General features: G+C 37.8%; 1 protein-coding gene across 12 annotated transcripts in view; it reads right to left on the bottom strand.

The window, feature by feature from the left end:
• The window catches only part of akap13.L (A-kinase anchoring protein 13 L homeolog), a 185,204-nt gene that overhangs the window by 90,929 nt on the left and 66,573 nt on the right, over positions 1 to 27,702 (bottom strand). For 11 of the 12 annotated variants that reach the window (XM_041586857.1, XM_041586858.1, XM_018253225.2 and 8 more), the window contains 3 exons: positions 17,685 to 17,871; positions 10,359 to 12,942; positions 3,396 to 3,469 (listed from right to left, as the gene is read on the bottom strand). In XM_041586857.1, the coding sequence (XP_041442791.1) occupies positions 3,396 to 3,469; positions 10,359 to 12,942; positions 17,685 to 17,871 (2,845 nt within the window). The remainder of the gene's footprint in view (positions 1 to 3,395; positions 3,470 to 10,358; positions 12,943 to 17,684; positions 17,872 to 27,702) is intronic. The other variant, XM_041586856.1, reaches the window with a different exon arrangement.

The raw sequence follows: 27,702 nt of genomic DNA on the forward strand, positions 1-27,702 counted from the left end.
GACTCACGATATTTATAGGCCTCCATGCTTTTAACAAGCCTGCTTAAAACTTATAAGCGTTGCATTTTTAATACGTCCCAGGAATAGTCAACCCCTTGATTTAATCAGCCCTACAATAAAATGAGAGATTTCTCAATTGTGTTAATATCCCTTTGAAAGAAGCTCAGTGATTTTGTATTGCATTCAATGAATCAACCCTTTTGGAAATACATTAAATCATTTCTATATTTTCATTTCACCCATTCGCCATCTAAAACCAGCTGAATTGCCGTTGTAGCCTATGGGGACCTCCTAGAACCTATTTGGAGTAAATTGGTGTACATTGAAAAATCTAAGTTTTTTTTTTTACAAAAAACTTTGAATCGAATTTGATGTTACTTTGATTCGAAAACGGCCTATTCACCCAAAAAAAACCCAGAAACAAAAATCTGTATAATAAAAGTCCTTTTCAAATTAAACATGAAATTCAATTTCTATTTTTTATTAAAGCATTCAAAGCTGCTGTAAGTGCATTTAAAAATCTCAGTTGTCAATCAAATATTGTCTGCCCCTCCTCTAGAGGCGGGGCAGACAATTACTTTCACTTTCCATTCAGCACTTCCTAGATGTCACTGCTCTCCCCACAGTCCCCCTCTCTCTTTACCGTTTAAATGTGTAGCCAGTGCATGGGATGGACATCAGGTCCCCCATTCTAATGCACAAACAAGATTCTGAGATGATGCAAGGCTTGCCTTAATAAGTGTCAACAAAATGGCTCCTGCCTGCTTGCTGTAATTATCTATTCTCAGACTGAAGGAAACAAGATTCAGATAATTTATATAGTTTAATTAAAGTTCATTTTGCTTGACTAATGTCATAAAATAGTATTTTGAATCATTTTTGTTGGGTGACGGGTCCCCTTTAATAAATTTAATTTGGTATTTTTATTCGAATTTCAACGTTTTTTTTATTCAGCGGGAAGCTTTGCCGATAAAGTTACGAAAGAGATGAGCAAATCGATGTATAATGTTTTCTTCGGAATATGTACCAGAATAGTGTTCCTAGATATGAGAAGACACCTGCCTTGAGTTTGGGTGTTTTCCTAAGGCAGTATTAGGAAAGGGGAATCCCTACTAGTTATGCAAGATCCTCAATGGGAGTGTCTAATATCCAATGTGACATTTATATATATTTTATTCATACCAATAAGAACAGCCGTTGAGTACTCAGACAAGACAGCCATATCCATAGACTTTTCTAAAATCTTATATTATTAAATCCTCATAAATATTTTACATGGCAAAATGGTACGAACACCAGCAAAACAATTGCTACCATTTGACCTTCATACAGATTGCACTAGGCACAACACTAGGGTGAAAAGTATCTTCTAATGAAAGCTGCATGCCATACAAACGGTGGATAAAACAAAAACCGGGTTTACATTGTTCTATTTTTATAAAAAGCTATTTTAGAATCCAACACTTACATCTTGTTTTTCTGTAAATATTAGTAACAGGAAATTTAGCTCAGAATCCTCCAGGCACACTTTCTAGGGATCATGGAAAAAAAAAACTACAGGAAAGCTGCAGGGACTCAACACTTTAGCAGTATAAATAGAGAAAAGTAAAGAAAGCCATTTGAGCAGGGATACGTTTTATGGATAAAGTGAATTTCAAGGCAAAACCATGAAGGAAAACCCACTGTAGAATGGTGGGCTGTCATGTGCGAAACAGAGCCTTTATTGTGAACTTCATGGGAACACTATCACATTAGTCACTAGCATGACCTCAGGGAAGCATCAGCTTTCAGATGGCTTAAGTGCATTTGCTAGCCTATGCTGATTAAACTCTCATTATACCTTCCAGATTAGGGAGGTGTAGCTCAGAGTATAAATCACTGGGCTCAGTCTCAAAAAGGCCTTAGTTCAGTTCCTGGTGAAAAGGGATCTATTTCTAAATAGTGAAAACTAGAATATTTCTTAGATTGTTTCCAAAGTCTACTATTTACAAAATATCTATTTATCCAGAAATGCAACAAACTAAACTCTTCCAAATCCCCTAAAAAGATTCTGTCAAATACCAAACTGAAGCCAAACTCAAATTTGGGTATACAATTCTGAGAAAAATAAAACACTTGCATCATCAGTTAGCAAAACGTTTTTGATTTATGCCGTTCAGACTTGACTTTGAGGGTTCAGATTCAAAGCCAAACTCTTCCAAAATTCTGGCACAGAATCCTGGATTAGGTGAATTCCTAATTTAAAAAACACATTTTCCCACCCAATACATTTTGTTCAGCTGAACAGCAGGTATGAAGCAGATCGGCAAGCACTCCGGAAGCCTCTTGTTGTTGGTAAAATGTAACTTTTATGTCAACACATTAAAACCAATTACATCCTGACGCATTTCGTATCTGGACGATACGTAATCACTATATCGTCCAGATACGAAACGCGTCAGGATGTAATTGGTTTTAATGTGTTGAAATAAAAGTTGAATTTTACCAACAACAAGAGGCTTCTGGAGTGCTTGCTGATCTGCTTCATACCTGAAATCACACACACCCTTTGCTACGGGTTCGGGGCGATGCACCTGGACCACTTGAGACGTCGGGTGAGTGTTTTTCCCATTTCCCAGTAGTGGTTTCACATTGTGTTTTAAGTTGAAGTGTTGGACCTGGGGTTTCTACACCCAGGTCACTCTTGTTACAGGGTGAGAAAGGCCTTTTGTTACTCACCCGACGAACATACACTAGTAAAATATTTAATTAATACAGGACTGTGCAGCTTCAAATCTTTTTGTTAATTTGTATCAGCTGAACAGCAAGCTGAAAAGTTCTGGGATTTGGATGAATCCTGAACCATATACTTATGTCATTGTATCTCTCATTTTAAAACGTGTATTATTTTTTTCATTTCCTCCTATTTATAATAATCATTTTGCCATGCTTTTCTATCCTTCAAATCTGGGAAAAGATCATTTTCCCTTTTGGAGATGACAGAATTTATTTCAGCAAGATGAAAAAATGTTTCTACCGGGTTGATAAATGTGTCACAGACACTTTCTAAAGACAGTATTTCCTAATTCAATGGTTATGGACTGGAGACTACAGATAATTTGCTTTCAACCACGCACTTTAGTATTGATACTTGCTCTGATGGTGTGCTATATAACGTGTGAATGTGGATAAATGGCCCAAACTGCAGCATTTAACCTGGCGTTGGAAAAAATATTCACCCACTAGATATACTTACAATCGGGTGGACAATTGTTGGTAAGAAAAAAGCATTGAAAACTTACACAATAGCATAATTTCAGAAATCACCCAAATGGCTGGTGGAGTCAATTGGCCAGATAATAAACATATTTAATAGAATTAATCAACAGGTAAGTGTTTTAAGAAATGTAACTTACCATTTGTGCCTCGGAGCTGGTCTGTAAGGGTTTTATAAAGTCTACCTCATCCTCTGCTTGCCCATCAACACCTTCTGCAATGAGAACGTAGACACAGTAAGATTTATTCAGTAATGTATACATTAAGGATTTGATATATGTTCTCTTTTTTTATACAATAACGACTACCATTCTGGTACAATAACATATGTAAAATGGCATACAATAGAAGTTTAGTTGTACACATGGCTCATAGTTTAGATCCTCATCTGGATCACATGGGGAACAAGGGACACCATTCATTTCAATCATAAGACTGTAGGAGTGTGAACTTAAACTCTAATAAAGCGTGTTCCATCTGTGTTATATATAACACAAATAATTTTTATATTAGGAAAACCTAAAAAAAAATACTCCCGCTTAACCAAGGAATAATAGCTGAACTAGTGTACTAGAAAAACTAGAGTTCTCGTATCTTAATTAGCAAGAACAGTACAAAGGGTATTATTAGCTTAATCTATAATTTGTTGCTATAGTACCAATACCATTAGCACTTAGCATCATGCTTCATCCAAGCAACCTGTTGCAGTTTTAATATTCTGGATTTTAAATGCCACATTTGCCTAACATGTAAATATATGGTCCACTTCCTTGGAATGTCACCTATTACCGATTACCAAAGCAAAAATATATCTATCTAAATATATCTATCATACTGGGGCCTTTTTCAAGGATGAAAAAGGACCCAGTATGGGCCGAAACGTTATATATCTATATATATATCTATATATATCTATATATATATCTATATATCTATATATATATCTATATAAATATATATATATACAGTATATCTATCTATCTATCTATCTATCTATATATATATGTATATATATGTGTGTATATATATATATATATATATATATATATATATATATATATATATATATATATATATATATATATATATATATATATATATATGTGTGTATAGTCAATGGAGGAGTCGGCACTCACGACACAAGGTTCACAGTTGCCTGGGTGCAGTTTTCAAAATAAGATTCAATATTGTACAAATAAGGTCCGCACTCTCAGGATTTAGGAAAAATTAAGAATTTTATTCACATAGGAGACTGACGTTTCGACCTCAGATGCCTTTATCAAAGTACTGACAGAGATTACAGAAATGCTTTAAATACACAGAAATGGCGGGAACATTAGTCAAATTGGAATAGATGTGTCAGCATGGTCATCAGTATACGTCACATAATTAGTCTACAGTCTGAAAATCATCCCCATTGACTTGTCATAGTAAACGTGTGCCGAAGACAATAAACAGATTAGGGTAGTGCCACACCAGACTGATTATTGCCCTAGCGGATAAACACAGGCTGAGAATCAGCCCCTACATTTCACTCAGCCCCTGCGTTCCACTCAGCTTTTCTGCACCTGGAGCCACTGCATCTGCCCAGGTGCAGGAACACGGAGCTCCTGCATTTGAGCAGACACAATGTGGCAGTAGCCTTACAGGAATAGGTAGATAGAGCATATTAAATCATGAATTGTATTTCTTTGTTTTTTTTTTTTAAAGGAGAAGGAAAACTAGCCAAGCAATTTATTGCCAATAGATTAGCCACAATAGTGCAAGCTATAACGCTATATTTATTCTGCAGAATGCTTTAACATACCTTAGTAAACAGCTTTACAATCTATCTTGTTTGTTTAGGCTAGCAGTCACCATATTAGCTTGGTGTGACATCACTTCCTGCCTGAGTCTTTCTCTGCTCACTCATAGCTCTGGGCTCAGATTACAGCAGGGAGGGGGAGAGAGAAGCAAACTGAGCATGCCCAAGCCCTGGAGGTTTATGCTGAAAACAAGTATGAGACAGAAGCCCATGTGTACACAATGGAGGGACAGAAATGTGGTGTTTCTTTTGACAGAAGACTCAGGGCAGCATTACTTTGAGGGTTTATTTGTGTATTTATATAGACCTTTCTGATAAAGAGTACTTAATTTTAGCCTTTCTTTCTTATTCAAGGCTTCTACTGAAACCTATCATTATTAAGTCAGCTGTGTCAATTTCTGTTAGCCCTTCATTGACTCTCATTGCATCTATAAGTCAAATGCCTTGAAAAGGCATCTCTATACTTGAAAAGAGAAAAAGGCACCTATGTATAAACATTGCAATGCAAGCTCAACAAATAGGCTTATGTAAAAAAAAAAAAAAAAAATGACTCGTTTAAAAAATTTGTATTTTTTCCCGTATTCTTTTTAATTGGAGATCTTTAACCTATGGGTCAGAACCCTATGATGTTGAGAAGAGAATCCAAGACTTTATTTTGGGTTGCTTTCTCCAACAAATAATCTATGTGCCCAAAGGAAACATAGATTACACATACAGAAAAGATAACACATACAAACTTTGTGTCATCTGTTCAATTTACATTCTCTATAAACAATGTTATAGAACATGTTGTTCATCTCCTATCGTTACAACAACAAATACACTGCATTGGGGCTCATTGCATGAATAGACCGAACGCAGATTCAGTCTAAGGGAAGTTTGGGTTGTCATTTCTTCATTTCACGGAGCATTGTCCTGCAGTATTCCTTTAGCTTGGCATTTATGTACAGTTTGGTCTTAAAATTTACATAAGCCAAATCTGAAGTAATTTTCCATATTCAGCACAAGACCAATTTATTGAGCTCACGTTGAAAAAATTTTTTAACTTTTGTCAATAGTTTTGTCAATAAAATTAGCAAACATACAATTGGAAATGCCATTTAAATTGTTTTTTTGAAGCTCTAGCTTTGAAGTGAATATTTAGTTAGTTTATGCTGCAACGGTTGTAACTGAAAGCATCTTTAGCAGAGCTGCGGAGAACCTGAAATACTGTAACCTTTCCAAAGATGAGCCTCACCCTGGCCTGTAGCAAGTTACAACTCTAAATTTAAAAAAAAGAGCCTTTCATTAGACAAGTCCCGTAACCTGTTCAATTAGTAAGTTGCCTTTGCTGTGACTTGCATCTGCCCAATACATGCTGGCAATGGAACATTACATACCAGAGGCCATGAAAAGAATCTGCAGAGTAGTTCATAAGAATGCTCTGGGAACTAAATGGTTCTCTTTGATTCTCTCAGCATAAACATTGTGCAGAACTTTGTTTGATCGATGGATCTTCATGTAGAACATAATGTACATGCCCTTATACAAGAGATATAATTAACACAATGCCCCCACATAATGTGCTCCCCCATACAAAGAGGACAGATCGATCAGCAGTGTTGGTTCTCAACAACTTCTAAACTGTCAGTTTCCCCTGGGAAAGGACAAAGACATCACCCTGTTGGCACATTTTTCAAAGTTTGCTTTATCAAGGCTGGAATCTGGGATAGACCTTCACCCTGGGCTTGTTTTTCCTACAGACTTATAAGTAACCTTATGCAGAAGTATTCATTACACCCACTGGGTCCATACATCTATCAAAGTGTTTCTCTTATTTGCCACAAGGGTGACAGTCCAGTGGTAGCTAACTTCAGAGTGCTCTCACTTACAGGGGAACCATAGCGAAAATGAAAATGTACTTAAAGTGGTTTTTGAATGTCTTTGTTGATTCTAACATCCTTATTTATGCGAGATATGCAGCACTGTACAAAAATAGCAAACAGTACTAGACCAATACAGAACGAAACAGTAAAATTAGAGCTAACAGTTGAAAGGGATGGGGAATAAAATAAAACTTTTTTAACAAACTGATGATAATTTTTAATGGTATGCTAATTTGTGGGGGTGTATCCAATAGACGTCTTTTTACGATGTTAAAGCATTGAAAGTTTTGGAGGGCAGAGTAGATTCTGAAAGTTGCAGAAATTTCAGAGACAAGCGAACAAATGAGGGGTTACTAATTTTAATCGGGTTGAAAAAAGACAAAGTCCATCAAGTTGATGATCAAAGTGTGAAGAGAGACACACAATCTGTTCTCAAATGAGGAGGAAAAGTCATGTGGAGTAAAACATATTTAAAAGGAAAGTAAATCTCTAAAGTAGTAATAAACTTCAGTTTCAATATATTTTCTATTTTTAGTATATTTGATAACATGGAGGTCAACTACCTAGTCTATATGTACTGTAATGCACAACAGTCAGCAAGTGATGTTGAACTCTGAAGTTTAATAATTTGACTGTAATCTTGACTATTCGCCTCCTAAAAACCTGCCAAATTGCTGTTTAAGCCAATGGGAGTGAGGTCCAGGGATCAATTTGGAGTTGTTTGCAGCCTTCCTGATTTTCTTCACGTTTTTTTGGGTGAAAAAAAACTCAATTTGACTCAGCTTGACAAAGAGCCGTGCGAGGCTCGAAACGTTGCTATGCTGCCCTGCTGTATGTAAATAAAGGCAATTTTTACTTTATCCTGGAGTGCTGCCCTTCTCTTCTCTGATTCCTGTGGCTCAGTGTGGAAGGACACTACGGGAGGTGCACCGAAGCAATTGAGGAAATCAACCAGGTGTGTGCCCCTCAAACCCCTTTGGAACTGAAAAAAAAACTCAATTTGTTTCCGAATTTTTGGGTTGATTCAATTCATCCCAGATTTAAAAATTTGATTTTATTAATAAATTTCGATTGGTTGAATTTTAAATTTATGGGAGTTTTTAAAAAATTCGACCTTTGATAAATGTGGCTCTTAATCTCTAAACATTTCATTTATTACTATTTATATTGCTTGTACTTTCTGTCCAAATTGTAAAATTGTACAGAGTTGCATATGCTAGCAGCTCTATAGAAATAGAATTGTACATAGATAGACGCATTCAGCATGGGGCTAGTGAATCTGGCACACCTGTTTTTCTACTTTTTTTTATATAGCAGAAATCTGTGTTGACCATAAATAACAAACATTCATGTGCAGATGTTGTGCTTTTCTGCTTGTTCTGTCCCCTTTAAAACTGACCTGTTTCAAGCAATGTGTAGTGATTGCTGTACACAGTGAGCAGCAGGTGCATTATTGTATTTCGGCCTTCAAACAGTGGTCAGACCAGCCAAGCCGAGGCTAAATAGCACCTATAGTGACAATTATTTCTTCATGGTGTCAGCTTTCAGCCAACTCTTTATAAAGCTCTGAAACCTCATCCCATTACCTGATAAACAGATCAGTGTTTTAAATTGGTGTATATAGAAAAAATATATAATGATTATATGCTATGTTTTTCATTAAGAAAATGTGTCACGACAGGTACATAATATTTTCTCAGGGGAAGTCTACTTTTTTTTTTTTCGTTTTTACTTCCCGTTGTTTGCCACAGGTGACTGCAACTTCCTGCAGCAAACAGATCAAAAGCATAGGTGCTTCTACAACTACTGCTGAGAGTTATTATTCACAGGGAATGTAGGGTTACAAGTCAAACACTTACATTAACTTTTAATGTGTTAAAGATGGACCTATTATAAGCAACTTTTCCATAGGAAAGCCTCCCAACCAGTTGTTTAAGGCTTATATCACATCTTCTCTGTCAGTTGTTAGTCATAAAATACACACTTGCATATTTTTAGGCCAAAATACACACTGTATACAATGAAGACACATGCGTAACTTTAGCCTAAGGGTCAGGGCACACGCTCAGATTCGTCGCCCGGCTTCTTCGCTCCTCTTCTTTGGGGCGACTAATCTCCCTGAACGGTCTCCTGTTGGCTAGAATGTAAAGCGCTGGCTGGGTGGCACTAGGAGCGCTTAGTTTTCCGAAGTCGTCCAAAGTTGCCAGAAACTTCAGAAAATGAAGTGCTCCGGGTGCCATCCCGCTGGCAATTTACATTCTAGTCGACAGGAGGCAGTTTGGGGAGATTAGTCCCCTTGAAGAAGAGGGGATTTGTCGCCGGGCCCTTAACTGCACCCCGCAGAAGAGGAGATTTGTTGCCGGACCCTTAACTGCACTATACTAAAAGATAACTTTAAAGCAACAGTAACAGAAAAAATGAAAGTGTTTTAAAGGAATCACAATATAATGTACTGTTGCCCTGCACTGGTAGAACTAGTGTGTTTGCTTCAGAGACACTACTATAGTTTATATAAACAATCTGCTGTGTAGCCATGGGGGCAGCCATTTAAGCACAGCAGATAACAGATAAGTTCTGTAGAATCCCATTGTATAGTACAGAGTTTATCTGTTACCTGCTGTGTATCCTGTGCCTTTTCACCTTTTTCAGCTTTGAATGGCTCCTCAGTGTTTATATAAACTATAGTAGAGTTTCTGAAGTAAACACACCAGTTTATCCAGTGCAGCACAACAGTACATTATAGTTTAATTATTTTAAGGGTGGTGGCAGACAGGGAGATTAGCCGCCTATCGACAAATCTTCTCTACTGCGGGTGACTAATCTCCCCTAAATGCCTTCCTTCCGGCAAGAATGTGAATCACCGGCAGGATGGCATACGAAGTGCTTCGTTTTTCCAAAGTTGCCTCACGAGGAACTTCAGGCGACTTCGGAATTCCGAAGAGATACGTATACCGTCCCACCAGCGATTCGCACTCTTGCTGGCAGGAAGGCATTTCAGGGAGATTAGTCACCTACACCCCGTCTGCCACTACCCTAAAAGTCTTCCATTTTTTGGTGTTCCTGTTCCTTTAAGGTGAACTACACCTTTAACTAAAAGGCATACTATGAATTCTACAAACATATTCCCAGTGAATCCCACACCTGACTGGATTCAATTCTTCATGTATATGCAATTATATTTAAGCCATTATTATGGAAAACTCCAGAACAATGCATTGTTAGCATTCTGAAACAAATTGATTCTCAAACCAAAAATAGATTCCATGCTTGCAGAAACATGAATATGGTAACAGGCCACTGTATGCCGACTATTGTTTCAGGTTACTATCCTAATGAAACAGGAAAATACTTGAACAAAGATTAACATGATGAATGCTCTTACATTGCAGTAACAACTGTTTGGGTTTAAAGAGTTCATAAGTGATATATGTTACCTGGGAGAATCTCTGTGTCGGATATGCTGGGGTAAGTAGTCTCCTCCATGGTGATAGACAAGTCAAATCCAGAATCATCCTCTTTAAGAGAATCAGTGACTTCAGAGTCCTGGACAGAATTCTCCTTATCTTGGGGTGCATCAGTGCTTAAACCATTTACAGATTCTGTCTCCAATAACCCAGATACGATGCAAGCCTCACACTCCACATCCACTGCTCCATTGGGACCTTCCAATGAATAGACATTGATGTGCACTTCCTCAGATAAAGGAATGTCTGTATGATAGTTAGAATTCAGAATTTGCTGGGCTGTTTCTACTTCTTTTGCATCTGAAGTTAGAAGTTTTTCCAAATCATCTGAGTGCAAGGATTCCTCACTTTCACTACTTGTAGATGCTGTATCTGAAGCAGAGTCACCATTGAGCAATGATTCCTCAGCGATAGGGTGAAGACATACCCTAGTGATGGTCACCAGCTCAGAATCCTCCCCATCTTTATCATAAGCGGGCAATGACTCCTTGCTATCAACTCCCCTAGGCTCCTCTTTTTCAGAAGTAGCAAGACATGTCTCAGATTCCAATACATTATCAGATGGGTTTACAAAAGTCATTTTTACTCCAGTTTCTTCTGTTGACTCTGAGACACATTCCTTATCTGTGGACTCCTTCAGGTCTACTGTGTTACACAGAGTTGTATTTTCCTCAATCTCTGCAGCAAGACTTTCAGTGCAATCACAGCACTGCAATGGCAGTTCATTTCCCCAATCAGTGTCACACTGGAAAACATCTGAAATAGGTAATGTTTCATCTTGACCCCCATCTTTAAATGTTTCGCAGAGCATCACGTTTGGTTCAGGCTCTGCCTGATCTTCTACACCGGTGTTGACCTGCAACTGCTCTCTGCTTTGCTTGCACGCTGGAGTGGTTTTCTGCATTTCAGTGTTTGCATTACTATTCAGAGTATCTTCTGCTGCTAATACTTCCTGCTTTTGCAGAGAATCATAATTACTAAGCAGAGAGGGAGTGTCAAAGACTTTATTACACTCTCCAGTACACACAGACTGATCTTCCTCCTCCTGCACTGATGCAGAGTGGCCAGCAGGTGGAAGCTTAGTCTCTTCTTGCAGACAGTCAGTTTGTTGTTGTGCAGTCTGTGTAAGAAGTGATGTGGTGTCTAGCTTTTCTATAATCTCCTGCAAAATTTCAGCTACAATGAGTTCTGCATGAAGCTGTATGAGTGTTGGTAGCTGCTGCTCAGAAACAGGCAAACCAAGAGGTGACATGCTCTGAGAATTGGTGTTGGGGCAGGCAGCTATAGAAGGGTCGCCTTCTGCACTCTTTTCTTCTATTTGGCAACTGGATAGTTCAGGGGACAGGGCTTCTTCTGGGCAATTGCTACATGGGATGTCAGAATTTAAACTTCCTTCCTTTTCTTTGTCAGAAGGAGACATATCATTTATAGCTTTCTCTATGCCCTGAGAGTGGCTGTCCATATCACAGTTTGCGAGCTGTGTTAGTCTGTCCCCTAGTGGTTCTGTCTCTGAACTTTCCTGCTTTTCATCCTCAGTTCTGACTACTGAAGATTTTTTGCATTGTTCAGATTCTGACTGCCAAGTCAAAGGTTCAGAAGCAGTTGGATCACAAAAAGCAATTTCTGTTGAAGGCTGAACCAAATTGCAAGGACTATCCTTTGTTTCAGCAGGAATTTCATTTTCAGTACTTTTATCAGCATCACAACATTCACTGATTTCATTTATTCCAGTGTCCTCAGATGTTCCCTTGCAGTCCAACTCACTGTTAATTGCTGCATTCTGCTTTGGTACCAACTCTGCTGGAGCCACAGAACAGGAGCAGATATTAGTCCCACAGATGTGCCCAACACTAATGGAGTCAGCAGGCAGGTTGACCAGAGGATCCCTTGGCCCAGTTTCCAGTTCACTGCTCTCTGAGCCACTGTGCATTTCCATAGTGTTTGCATTGCTTGTACAGTAGCCTGACACAGTTTGCCCCATCTCCACGATGTTGTGGTTAGTGATATTGCTGAATTCGTGTGTAGCTTCCGTAATTTCAGAGTTTGCTACTGTGCCCTCTTTAACGGTTATCATTTCCTGTTCGGTATTATCTCCTTCAAGCACACTTTCTTGCTCCGAGCCTAATTCAGTTGATGTTATTCCAGTTTCCTCATTTGAATTTCCACAGGAAAGAGGTAATTCGGCAGCATGTACTTCAGTGCAAGAGCCTTTTACATGGTCGCCTGTAACTGACAGATTCTCTGCCTCTACAATAGACTCAGGCACCACCTCTTCCTCTTCTGTATCTTTTTTACTTTCAGAGGAAAAAACTGCAACTTCCCCACCCACAGGGTCCACCCCATTGTCAGATTTGGCACAGCTTTCTTCCATTATTTCACTTAAAACATTTAGTGAAAGCATCGCTGCCCCCCCAGTATTTTCTAGGTCTCCTTGATGAGTTGCTCCAGAGGGGAGATCCTTCTCAGCAGCACTACTCGCTGTGTTGTGATGTGGGCAACATGAACTGTCAGACTCTTCCGTCAGTGCTTGGCACTCTGCTATTTCTTCGGTTCCCTGTAAAACAACATACGCGGCTCATTAGCATTGACACAATAAGATGTGAATAATAGCAAATGTACAGTAACTCCAGGACAACTGCTTTAGAAAAGGGGATTGTGATAGGTGAATAATATGAATTTTCCCCAATATTAACACTTTTGCCATGTCATGCAGATATAGCAGCTTTGTACACAGATTTGTGTATGAATCACAGCAACACACAGCTCACAAATCACCGAACTTCATAAATTTACAACCACATTTGTCCAGGGCTGACACAAATGATTCAGACTGAGCGGCCAATCACATTACAGAAAATTAACACATACATAATCTCATGATGTTGCAAAGTGAAAACACATTTCATTCACTCTTAATACATTAAGGGGTAATATAATAAAAAGCATTAAGCTTGTCGGTCTACCAGGCTAGTGACGTATAGCATTTACTGGTTACATGTTTAAAAGCAAAGAGATGATTGGTTGATATATGTTACTAAACTACTGAACTTTAAAGGGATCCTGTCATCGGAAAACATGTTTTTTTCAAAACGCATCAGTTAATAGTGCTACTCCAGCAGAATTCTGCACTGAAATTCATTTCTCAAAAGAGCAAACAGATTTTTTTTATATTCAATTTTGAAATCTGACATGGGGCTAGACATTTTGTCAATTTCCCAGCTGCCCCCAGTCATGTGACTTGTGCCTGCACTTTAGGAGAGAAATGCTTTCTGGCAGGCTGCTGTTTTTCCTTCTCAATGTAACTGAATGTGTCTCAGTGGGACATGGGTTTTTACTATTGAGTGCTGTTCTTAGATCTACCAGGCAGCTGTTATCTTTTGTTAGGGAGCTGCTATCTGGTTACCTTCCCATTGTTCTTTTGTTTGGCTGCTGGGGGAAAAAGGGAGGGGGGTGATATCACTCTAACTTGCAGGACAGCAGTAAAAGGTGATTGAAGTTTATTAGAGCACAAGTCACATGACTTGGGGCAGCTGGGAAATTGACAATATGTCTAGCTCCATGTCAGATTTCAAAATTGAATATAAAAAAATCTGTTTGCTCTTTAGAGAAATGGATTTCAGTGCAGAATTCTGCTGGAGTAGCACTATTAACGGATTAATTTTGAATTTTTTTTCCCCATGACAGTATCCCTTTAACTTTATTACATTACCCCAATTGTCTCTGACAAGATGTAAAAATAAATGGGCATAGGATGAACAATTGTGCAGAAGGAAGTGTTTAAACATATGAATCAATATAAGAAAAATTAGCACAGTCATAAATATATATATTTTTTTTTTTAAGCAGACATACTGGATTAAAAAGACTGAAAGGAAACCATAACTATCTGTCTGTACTGCAGGAACCAACTACTACACCCCCATTTATACTACCAGAGTACTAACTCCTACCTCCTCATATTGTTCATTGTGAAGTGATGGATTTGGGAATTGAAGTCCCTTTGCTTTACAGAGAATCTGTGCACCCCCCACTGTGGAAGGCTGTGGGATCCAGAATTCATCACTTCGCAATAAAATAAGTTTAGGGAGGGGTTGCATTACACTGTGAGCCTAAGGGAATAGTTTCAGTAATATGGTTTCCCTCCAATTTTTTGGTACATCTGTGTAAAAATAAAATAGATAGATAAGTTACCGAGGAGTTCTATAACCATATAAAAGCATGAGGCCGACAAAAATGACATCACTAAGCTCCGTTTATAACTTAGAGAAGTTTATATAGTTAATACAGTACACCCTCTTGTAAAATATAAGGATATTATAAGTTACAGAGGAGTTTCATGACCATATAAAAACACGAGGACGAAGGCCTTCTAATATCCTCATATTTTACAACTGGGGGTACTTAATTTATTATAATACACAAATTTCAGTGAGTCATGTGACATAAATGACATCAGAACTCACCGTTTATAACTGATGACATCAGAACTCACCGTTTATAAGGATATTATTTACAAGATATTCACGGCTTTTGTTTATTATAAGCATAAAGTGGAGATACCTTCCCTGGGTGCAGAGTCAATCATTTCAGTCATAATCCATCCAGTAAAAACCGCACTCACAGGTCTTAAATGTATTAAAATATAGTACATATAAATATATATGTATCTAAGAAATTCAGATGGTGTTTATGCACCATTTAAAATCAGGGTGAATTTATTTTATTCATGATCATAACATATGGTGGTACCAGAACCATGAGCTCCGGCAGCAATCTCCATTCAACAGAAGAAGTGGCACTTCATTGGTTGCCCTGTAAGAGCAGCATGCCAGAAATACCTGAATTTTTTCCTAGAAGGGAATGTGCAATGAGCCTGAAACATCTTAAAGAAGCATCCTTCCCTTTTAAACTGTTCGGGTGCCAGGTACTTTCACATATAAATATATAATATATAAATCACGATGATAAAAATATTTACACACAATCAACGCAACCGTTCCTTTTCGACTATATACGTGCTGTGAAAGGAATTTTTATAAAACTCACAAAATGTTATATATCTACGCCCACAATGATGTATCATAGACAGCAAAGAGTGAACTACAGGATATCAATCTGCTTGACAAACATTGGAGATATTGTTCTCCTTGAAAGTTCAGCACTAAACAAAAGTGGCACTTGTTCTGTTACAAACAGTTCTCTTGACAATGTCTCAGTGTGGGAAGCAGCCACAAGACTAAGACAAGAGTTTATTTAATCTCATCCAGTAACGAGTGTTTTTGATTGCATTAACACAGCAATGACATAAGTTGCTGCAAGGCACACAAGGGCAATTCTCCGCATTTTGATAACAGTGGCCCTAAAGCACCAAAAATCACTTTGTCTCGATTAAAATGTGAAATGCCAAAAGGCACTAGTACCATTGTTTATGAGGCTGACAACAGTCTTGTGCTTGTCACTTTCAAACTGAAAAGCACCTAGCAAGCATCAGTGTTGACATTTTAAATTTAATTCTATGGGACATGTTATCTAGCAGGTAATTTTATGTGCTTTGGTAATGCACTAAAAACTGCCCAGAATCCACCCTGTGTCTAATTAGCTTTATGCTATACAGGTTCAGGGTAGCTAACTCTTGAAGTAAAGTTGCAACCAAGCAAGAAAAACAGTAATTTTCCAATAACTGAAAATCACAATCTGTTATATGATGCCAAGTTGACATATTTGCAATGAAAAAATTTACTAGTCATGTATAATAAACAGTCCTACACTCTGTATAACTCTGCTCCTAACTGGAAAAAAAACCACTATAATAATAAGCCTGAGGCCTATAACACACAAGAGTCTGTGACAGTCACACGGTCCGTTCACACAGAGACACTGCAATCAAAACTCCCTTCTCTATTTTCTTCTTTTAAAGGAGAAGGAAAGGTTAAAATTAAGTAAGCCTTATCAGAAAGGTCCACCTAAATATACTAGTAAACCCTAAAAGTAATGCTGCTCTGTCAAAAGAAACACTGCATTTCTTTCCTTTTATTGTGTACACATGGGCTTCTGTATCAGACTTCCTGCCTTCAGCTTAAACTTCCTTGCCCCTGGTGTGAGCATGCTCAGTTTGCTCCTCTACCACTTCCTTTTCCCCCTCCAAACTGTAATCTGAGCCCAGAGCTATGAGTGAGCAGGGAGAGACTCAGGCAGGAAGTGATGTCACACCAAGCAAATACTGCAACTGCTATCCTAAACAAACAGAGAGAGCTTCTAGAGCGATTTACTCGGGTATGGTTAAACAATCTAGAGAATAAATATAGCATTCTAGCTTGCACTATTGCAGCTAATTCATTGGCAATAAAATGCCTCTGTAGCTTTCCTTCTCCTTTAAAAGGCAATATTCAAACTGTAGGGCTCGCTCTACTTAAAAGGGAAGCTTAAAGCAGTGGAGGGGTGGCTCAGGCTAAAGGTAAGTTGGGTGAGAATTGGAAAGAATGGCCATTTGCAGTAGATACACCTTAAAAGCCCAGACAGAAGGCCAGTTATGGTTAGGTTTGCCGTGATCTCCTAAGAAAATGATCTTCAATCAGAGCACTGAGCAAAAGTTGGACCTTAAGAGGGGAGCCTGATATATAAACGTTTGGCAAAGTCTGCTTTAAAAGAATTGTTCAGTATACAAATTAAAAATGTATAATTAGATAGGATGTGCAAAATAGAATGTATTTTCATTATAGTTAGTTAGGCAAAAATGCAGTGTTTAAAGGCTGGAGTGACTTGGTATCTAACATAATAGCCAGAACATTACTTCCTGCTTTGCAGCTCTCTTGGTTTCCACTGATTGGGTACCATGCAGTTTTCTTTTGAATGTGACCTGCATGCTGATGAGCAATTGCAAACTCACTGAACAGTTAGGTCCCATGTTGTCACTCAGAGTTAGAGAGCTGAAAAGCAGGAAGTAGTGTTCTGTTCTGTTATTTTAAGACCAGTCACTCCAGCCTTTATACACTACATTTTTGGCTAACTATATAAGAAACATTCTTTATTTTGCAAAGCTTAACTATTCACCCAGTTTTTATTTTTACACCCATCTACATGAACCTATTAACCAGTACACATTAACTACAAAGAGGAAGAAGAGAGTGAGGGTGTGTGTTTTGTTAAAGTCTCTCTTTAGTGACAAGTTACATTCAAATCTAACCCCAATAGACCCACAGTTTGTTTCCTTCTGTAAGGAACTGCGGCTTAGGCTTGTGATGTGTTGAGCGCTACACAAGTGTTTGCCTCTTTCAGAAATACCTTTTCAACCCTTACCTTACTCTGGGAATGGTTCTGCATATATTCCTTCAACTCTTCAATATGATGTTCCATGCTGATGTGAGGTTCCACTTGAGAACTCTTAGTTAGGGTGAAAACATTTAACCTACAGTGGTGCTTCACGCAGGTGTCTTCAGAAAAGTCAACATGAGGTTCTACACTGTCTGGATCATCAGTTTGTTCCCTAAAAATACACAGAAAAATGTGATCAGAAGCAAATACAACTTACTTTACTAACTCATCAAAACCATAACAAAAAATACAAACCAGAAGCCAAAATTGTTAGTTATATGTGAGAAACCTTAAAGGAAAACTATACCCCCCGAACAATCTAGGTCTCTATAAAAAAAACTAGCTCAGTAAAACAGCTCATGTGTAAAACCCAGCTTCATGTAAATAAACCATTTTTATAATATATTTTTTAGTAGCATGTGCCATTGAGTAATCCTAAATATAAAATTGCCATTGTAAAAAATAAGGGCCGTAGGATTCAGGGTGCACACAAACAAACCACAAGTTAGGTCATATGAGCCAATTAACAGACAGAGTTCTGTCTTTTGCTTCCACACTTCTTCCTGTTACAGTTAGGGGCACATTTACGAAGGGTCGAAGTGAATTCGAAGTGAATATTCAAATTAAAAAAATTCTAATTTTGAAGTAATTTTTGGGTACTTCTTCCATCGAATAGGCCAAATTCGACTTCTATTTGAAGTGAAAATGCTTCGACTATTCGACGATTCGCTAATCGAAGTACTGTCTCTTTAAAAAAACGTAGACTTCGACACTTTTTCACCTTAAACCTGCTGAATTGCTATGTTAGCCTATGGGGACCTCCTAGAACCTATAGCCAGTATTTGAGAAGCAAGTTTTGAGAAGTCGAAAGATTTTTTGTAAAATCGTACGATTAAATCGTTCAAATCATTAGTTTCAAAGTATGATCATACGATCTTAAAAATCCTTTGACTTCGAATGTCGATCTAGCCTATTTGATGGTCGGATTTTGAAGTTTTCTTCACTTCGAAATTCGACTCTTGATAAATCTGGCCCTTAGAGTTACATTATTTCTAGTCAGGTGATCTCTGAGGCCGCACACAGACCATCATGAAATGGTGGTTCAAGGAAAGAGATGTAAAAGGGAAATATTTACTTACAAATATATACCAGTTTGGTAGGATTCTTTCTTTTTGTCACTTAATTTGATATAAACTATATGTTGCTTTAAGGGGCGGTCAAGAAAGAACTTTTGCATTCCATGTCATGTATTGGGCTAAAATACCAAAAAAAAAACATAATAGGTGCCACAGTCTATCCTTAATTCCTCTAACTGTCATATCCCTTATTTTCTATTTTTCTAATTTTTCAAATCTCCTTGTTTATGGCGGTCTCCTCTATTCACGTTTATGTGCTAATGTCCCTCCTTTCATCTTGTATTGGGTAGTAAGTATAGCCATGGCACTTGCATAGACTAAACTGGACAATAGCGCCCACTAATACAAGGGGCACGCAGGAGTTTCTGTGGTACCCTATAGGCCAATCCAAACCTGCTCATTGCTATATTTTATTTTTACTATTAAGGTGAGTTAAGGTTTTGGGCTTAATAGAGAGTTTAATAACTACAGCAGTGCAAAGCAAAACTAGATTATTTTGTGTCGTCACATATTGATTTCAAGCAAAACCTTTTTATGGTTAATAGAAATAATTACCATGCCTGGTGGCATTGGGTGGAAATTGAGGCTAAAACCAACACTAAGGGGCCGATTCACTAACTTCAAGTGAAGGATTCGAAGGTAAAAAACTTCGAATTTCGAAGTTTTTTTTGGGCTACTTCGACCATCGAATGGGCTACTTCGACCTTCCACTACGACTTCGAATCGTAGGATTCGAAGTAAAAATCGTTCGACTATTCGACCATAGTCAAAGTACTGTCTCTTTAAAAAAAACTTTGACCCTTTAGTTCGCCATCTAAAAGCTACCGAAGTCAATGTTAGCCTATGGGGAAGGTCCCCATAGGCTTGGCTAACTTTTTTTGATCGAAGGATATTCCTTCGATCGTTGGATTAAAATCCTTCGAATCGTTCGATTCGAAGGATTTTATCGTTAGATCGAAGTAATAATCCTTCGATCGAACTATCGGCGCTAAATCCTTCGATATTCGAAGTCGAAGTATTTTAATTCCTAGTCGAATATCGAGGGTTAATTAACCCTCGATATTCAACCCTTAGTGAATCGGCCCCTAAGTGATGTATCAACAAGGTGTACACTGGGAAACACACAGAGGAAAACAAACATCACCTCTCTCTACTGAAAGGCAGAGTGACTGAATAGTCTTTTCAGAGTTTTCTTCAACATGTTTCCTCTTGCAGTGTACTTTGGCCCAAGGAATTCTGATTCTAATGTAGCGAAACATTTCTGTGAATGTAATGGTGGAGATACAACCAATTTGGTTGTTACAGGTATAGATAGAGTCCTAGGTGGAAAACGTGGTGGAGATATTATTTCAAAACGACTCTGCTTAGAGACCAAGTGGATTTTCTACTTACAAACTAGAAAGCCCCTTGGTCTTGATTGTGATTTTGATGTCACGTGTTTCTTTAAATACTTAGGTATACAAGATTATTTATGTACTCTACTAGTTGATCTGATGTATGAGGGTTAAATTCAAACTATTAATCCTTTTGAATATAATGATTAGTGATTACCATTCGTTGCTTGATGCCAATATTGCATATCTAGTATACTATTATAAATATGAATAACTCAAAATTCAGACTGCTAACACCAGGGCTTATGTTAGTACCATCATTGGCTCTAAGTATTTCTTCTAAGCAAGATAGACCTTTTTGAACATTATTCAATTATTTACTTTTTATTTTCATTATATTTGCTATATTTTTTCTATAGCTTTCAATATTTATTTGTATTAATTGTTTTGATTATGTAAAATCAAATGTTTTCACTATTTATCTTTGTATATTTTTTGTTTGTATCACCTTTCAATATGGAAAATTTTGTATGTAAATTGGTAAATTGGCAATGTATTTTCACAATTGTGATTGGTTGAGAATTACACTGTTGTGATTGGTCACAGCCGCTATATAAGAATTGTACATGGGGGTGTTCAGTAGCCTATGAGTAAGTGCCCAAATAGCCACAAAACGCGTTAGGCCTTCACCTGTATTGTCCTAATAAATGTCTTTGAACTTTTAAACCACTTTTTGGTTTACTTTTTTGAAAAAAATCATCTTTTTGCTATTGGTATGTACTTGGGCCCATGTCTAATCCTTCAGATTTTTCAATGTATCTGCACCCATCACACTGAAATAAAACACTGGGGCCTTATATACCTATCTAGAGAAACTTTGCACACTAAGCATGTGTCTCTTGCCACTGCAGTTTTGCTCATGCAGTGTGTATTATAATGAATAATTGACCCAATAATTGGCTGTATTTAGGTCCGATGCCGCCCTACGTCAAGCGCGCCGACGTGTAATGGAGGGTGGGGAGGATTTTAAAAAAAATAATAATTAAAAAATAGGCACCCCTAAAACCGTGCCACCCTAGGGACAGGCCCCCATAAAAATATACGGCCCTGGTTATGAGGTCAATTTAAAGTTCTATGTCCTGGCCTGTGGTCATGTGCCGATAAATAGTTATGGTACACCGTGGTGCCTTCTAATATGCTTTAATTTTACAATTGGGGCACATTACAAATCTTAAGATGCTTTGCCACTTGAGTGGATCTCTCCCAGATATGCCCACTTTAAGGTGGGCATTATCGGGCCGATTTTATCATGGACCCTAGGGCCCAACGATCGGATCACATCAAGGACCTCATCAACGAACCAATTCGGTCCTCAAGAAAACAGGATTTTTAAGCATGCCGATTGACATCTGGCTGACTTTTGGCCAGATATTGATCAAGAAAGGCCGTCGGAGGGCCCCATACACTGCTGACTTAATCTGTTGGCAGCTTATATCTGTACCTTACGACACAGACAATTTGTTAATTATTTCAAAAAGGAATAAAAGGTTTAGTAAAACAAAGCATCCTATTGTTGAATGCACACTATATAAGTAAAATGATTACATTGCAAATATTTAACCCAACAATGACCATGCTAGAGACTTAAGTCATGTGAATGAATTCCAAACAAACGAGTGTCTAATGGTTGTTCTAACTGGGTTAGTAAAGAATAGTCAATATAGTGGGCAAATGTTATATACTTATAGGTCCCTTTAACCAACTATGGTTGTTCAATAGTTTTCTTTAAAGACTTGAATGTTTCATTGTAAAAACACTGGAAGAAATATCCTGGACTTTATACTGTGATACTTCCGTGAGTGCTTATGATGCAAGATGCAAATTACCCTTGTGTATCACAATAGTACAGCCCAGAAATGAACACCAGTCTGTATTTTGTCTGTATTGTGACAAAGGTACATATCACTCCCTTAGTAACACTGCAGGCTGCCATTCCTCCCACAGGCTGTGCCAAGCCAAGCAACTATGGGAACAGACACAAAAACAACTGTGATGACTGGGCTTATGTAGCTGCTCCATTACTCACATTTGCCTTTCTCCTTTCTCCCATTCACATTTTTAATTTAAATAGTGTTCTAACTGAAGAGAATAAAAAAAATAGCTGTAAATGACTACATTTATCAGGAGAGAGAAATGGGCATCTGTACTTTGCTTTATATTCAAGGGACTTTTAAAAATAATTACTTGGAACAGGAAAAAAACAATTTGTAAATTTTATACAACAGGCCATGAACCTCAAAATTATATCAAATATTGTAGGGTTAGAGGAATCTTACTGGAAGATGATCAATGCATAATTAACAGAATTTATTAAAAATGAAAAATAGCTTTCCAGATAATGGATATTTCCATAATTTTGGATCTTCATACCTCAAGTTTACTAAAAAATAATGTAAACATTAAATAAACCCAATAGGCTGGTTTTGTTTCCAATAAGGATTAGTTATATCTGAGTTTGGATCAAGTACAATGTACTGTTTTATTATTACAGAGAAAAAGGAAACAATTTTTAAAAATTTAGATTATTTGGATAAAGTGGCATCTATGGGAGATGGCCTTTCCATAATTCAGCACTTCCGGGATAACAGGTTTCTGGATAACAGATCCCATACTTGTACTTGGTCACTCAGACTACTGATAGATACCTGTATTATATAGATATAACTGTATTCTTCAATTTTCTTGCAGCAGGAGGGCCACTCTGATGCCTGAGTGCCACATTAACTGCATGACACTTAGGGGCAGATTTATCAAGGGTCAAAGGTAAATTTGAATTCCCCTATTCGAATGTAAATTTGAATGTGAGATTTATCACACCTCGACCATGGAAACAGTCCTAATTTGAATAATCGCCACCTAAAACCTGCCGAGTTCATTTACAAGTCAATGGCAGAGGTCAGTTTGCCATCTCCATTTTGGAGATGTTAATAGCCCCGACAAGTTTTTTTTTTTAGAACTCGATTTGTACAAATCGAATACAAAATCAAATTTTCGGGTTGGAACTATTCCATCGAATATTAAAAATTCTTATTTTTTCTTAAATAACCTCCTAGTCGAATTGTGAGTATATTCGAATTAAAAAAATTCATATTAATCTGAAATTCGACTTTTGATAAATGGCCCTCCCCCTAGATTGCTGTACACTATACGTTTCCCACTGAATTATGCCTTGTAAAGAGGAAAATCTAAGCTGACACAGATCCAGAAACTCACTCTCTGGCAGTTGGCAGAAAATTCATATACAAAACCAGTTTGACTCATACTAAAATTTAATATCATCTCTTTCAATATACTCTAAATGGGGTAATGATTTTGTATACAGGTATAGGATCCCTTATCCGGAAACCCGATATCCAGAAAGCTCCGAATTACGGAATGTCTGTCTCCCATAGACTCCATTTTATCCAAATAATCCAAATTTTTAAAAATTATTTGCTTTTTCTCTGTAATAATAAAACAGTAGCTTGTACTTGATCCCAACTAAGATATTATTAATCCTTATTGGAAGCAAATCCAGCCTATTGTGTTTATTTAGTATATTTAAGGCATGAAGACCCAAATTACGGAAAGATCCGTTATCCGGAAAACCCCAGGTCCCGAGCATTCTGGATAACAGGTCCCATACCTGTACCTCTTTTCAGTACATTTTGGACATACTGCAGTTTATTAAAATTGACAAGGTATCTGTTGGGTGTGTTGCCTCATAATCATACAGCTCTAGGATGCCTTATCTGGAAACCCATTATCCAGAAAGCTGTGATAGCACAGACTTTATTATAAGTAAATAATTCTAATTTATTTTAACAATTTCCTTTTTCTCTGTAATAATAAAACAGTAACTTGTATTTAATCCTAATTTAGCTGCATACATCTATATTGGTGGCAAAAGAATCTTATTGGGTTTACTTAATATTTAAATGTTATTTAGCAGACAATTTTTTTTAAAAAAAAAAATCCCTCACCCAGAAAACCCCAGGTCCCCAGCATTCCGGATGATGAGTCCTATACCGGTGCTAAAACCCATCTAAAATTGATAAATACAGTACAGATATAAAAAAAAGGGATGTTCTTAGCCAACATACCGGTATGCAATTCCGTCATCTGTACTGTATCCATTTTATACACAAATTAAAAGAACGAGGATCAGAGCAGATATAGCAGGGCTCAAACACCTGTAAATTGTACATTATACTAAAAGTTCACTTATTTTATTACATTGTATTTTAGCACCTGCATTCTATTAATTCTAATGCCTCCACTGTTCTGCCTGCCTCAGGCAATGTAATCTAGATTTATGACAACCAGCAACACTAAACTAAATATTGTTAATGATTAAGCATATTAAAAAAAAAAGTATATTGATCTTTACCTGCGGATAGAAGGAAAAACTATAAAACATGTAGGCCCTGTCTGTAAAGAATCATACAGTACAAGCCCAGGCAGCAATAAAAGGTGGTAATCAACATAATGAAAAAGCATACTGTATTTTAAAACAAAGTAACTTTTATATGAAAGGTGGATTTGTGGCATTTGAACACATGTGCGTCCATGTGCTGAAGGAAACCTATAGGACATGGTTTGTCTTTTTATAGCTAGGCAGGGAAACACGTTTTCCTACAATAGCCCAACTACATTTTAAATATAGATTTTACAGAAAGGAATTGTTATTGTCATACAGGAGTACAAAACAGAGTGCAGTTTTTTTTATTGTGCAAAGTCTCATCACAAATTACAGTATTGCATATATGAAGAAACTTTAAATAAGGTCATATATACGTACGTAATGCAATAAGAGTTGAGGTGCACAATTATAGTATAGGCTTTTATAGAGAAAAGGGGTTAAGAAAGAAAAGAAACTTGTACATGGAGTTCTCATTAATACCTGGCAGGCGAAGGATTGCCTACTGTGCAATCAAAAACTGATTAAATATTCAAGTCAGAAAAGTGATGGGGCAGTTTGTCTTATACATCTGGAACAGGGTGCAATGAGTCCCAAATTTGGGCACACTTGAGTAGGGCATCTGAGGTCATTGCTGCCATCCTCTCCATCCTCTCTCTTACGCTAAGTTGGTAATTCAGGTGTTGTATTTCCGGGGTTATAGGTTGTTTCCAAGTTCGTGCAATCATATTGACAGCTGAGTTGAAGATTTGGAATAAAAGTCTTTTGTTGAGGCCAACACTTTTTTCCCGGATAAAGTTGGAGAAGGGCTATTTGCGGTTGAGAAGGTAGTGAGCATCCCAGACGTTGCTGGATCAAATTGAAAATGTCAATCCAGAAAAGGCATTTTATAGGACAGGACGACCACATATGAAAAAGAGAGCCAGTTTGGCCGCATTGCCTCCGACATTGCGGAGAGTAATGGGAGTTAATCGACGCTATACGTCTTGGAGTAAGATACCATCTATGTGTGATTTTGATATGTGTTTCTAGATGGTTCGTGCAGCTGGTGGCTCCTTTAGGTGCCGATCGAATTTTTTTCAATTGATTTGGAGAGATCTGGATTTGGAGGTCCTCTTCCCATTTCCACATATACGGAAATTTGAAGTCATCCACGAGTTGGAGTTGTTGTTTGTAACAGTCTGAAATAATGGCTTTGCCATTCCATGCTTTGCCGCATAAGCGTTCCAGGGCAGTATTACATGGTGCTGTCGTATTTTTTGCAGCCGTAGTTCTCAAGAGGTGAGTAATTTGGAGATAAGTATAGTATTGAGAGTGGGGCAATTCAAATTTTTCAACTAGATCCTCAAATCGTCTCAGAGTGTTTGCAAAGTATAGCTGACCAATGTTTGTAACCCCCTTATTGTACCATTCATGGAGATTTATGTTTGGAATTAGGTATTTTAGCGCTGCAAGAGGAGTCAAAAGTTTTCACATTGAGCTTTTTTACCAAGATGTCCCATATATGCAATGAAAGTTGTGTTGTTGGTAGCAAAGTCGTAGATAAGGGTCTACGAGATTTAGGGAGCCAAAACATTTGGATCAGATTTCTATCTTTTGCAAAATCTGTTTCAAGGTCCACCCAGTTTCCCACACCAAGAGGAGAATGTAGACGGACTACTGTCTCGAGTATTGTTGCATAGTAATACATTTTTACATTTGGAATTCCCAGCCCACCACAGCTTCTGGGATATTGGGAACAACTAAATGCTATCCGGGGAGGTTTGTTTGCTCAGATGAATTTATTAAAATTGTAGCACCGGGATAAAGTGTGAAGGGAGTGTTATATGGAGTGTCCTAAAAAGATATAGTAATTTAGGCAAAATATTTATTTTTAACGAAACAATTCTAACCAAGATATAGAGTCAAATTTCCACCTGGCACATTCCGACTCAATCATTTCAATAATGGTTGGTAATTTAACTTGTAAATGCTGGCCGGGTCTTCGGATAATTATAGGCCTAGATAAGTTATATGGGCCTCCCTCCAATCGAAATTGTATGCAAGTTTATAGCCTTGTAAAATTGGATGGGGAATATTGATCGGGAGAGCTTGTGTCTTGGAGTGGTTTATTTTAAACCATGATACCTCTTGAAATTCCTCTATTTCCTTAAATAGGTTAGGAAGGGAAATTGCTACATTTCTGAGGGTCAAAAGAATATTGTCTGTGAACAGTCCTATCTTGTGTTGGTCTGAAGGGGTGGATATTTCCATTATATCTGGGTTGTCCCTAATTTTAAGAGCCAAGGGTTCTACCATCAATGCAAATATGAGAGGGGAGAGTGGGCATCCCTGTCTTGTACCGTTTAAGATATGAAAGGCATTCGATAGGGCCCCTGCCGAGTGGACCTTCGCAGTAGGGTTAGTATTTAAAGGGTGGACAGTTGATATTGTTTAAGTGTTTCCGCCATATATTCCCAGTTGACCCTATCAAATGCCTTTTCTGCGTCTAGCGATAGCAGGAGTGCTGGGATTTGCTGTGCTTTGAGAATATGTGTGATATTTTGGATTATTCTCGTAATATATGAGCCATGTCTGTGAAAGATGAATCCGACTTGTTTTGGATTAATTAGAGTAGGCAGGATCTGATTGAGTCTCTGAGCTAAAAGCTTGGCATAAATCTCAAGGTCTGTATTTAACAGGGCTATTGGACGATAACTTTGCCATTGATCCTGGGGCTTTCCAGTCTTAGGAATTGTTACTATTTGGGCCTGAAGATATTCTTGGTTGATGGTCCCTGTTTCCATAATAGTTTGAAACACCTTAAAGGGGAAATATAGCATAAACTTTCACAAAGCATCATACCTATTGGATCAAAAAACATCTGTATTAGCCTGAAAACGGTTCTCAGCCCTCCCCCTTTGCAACTTCCTGTCTCAGACTCTTCAGTATCTGAGCTGCAGCTGAGGCTCTTTCTGTATAAGCTACACAGCAGCAGCCAATGAGGGAGGAGTGGGCGTGTCTGTGATGTCACTCTCAGTCCTTCCCTGCAGACATCTGTTAACCCTTACTGCTGGTTTTCCCTTCCCTGCTGC

The sequence above is a fragment of the Xenopus laevis genome, chromosome 3L, assembly GCF_017654675.1.
Source record: "Xenopus laevis strain J_2021 chromosome 3L, Xenopus_laevis_v10.1, whole genome shotgun sequence".
NCBI classification, from domain to species: Eukaryota; Metazoa; Chordata; class Amphibia; order Anura; family Pipidae; genus Xenopus; species Xenopus laevis.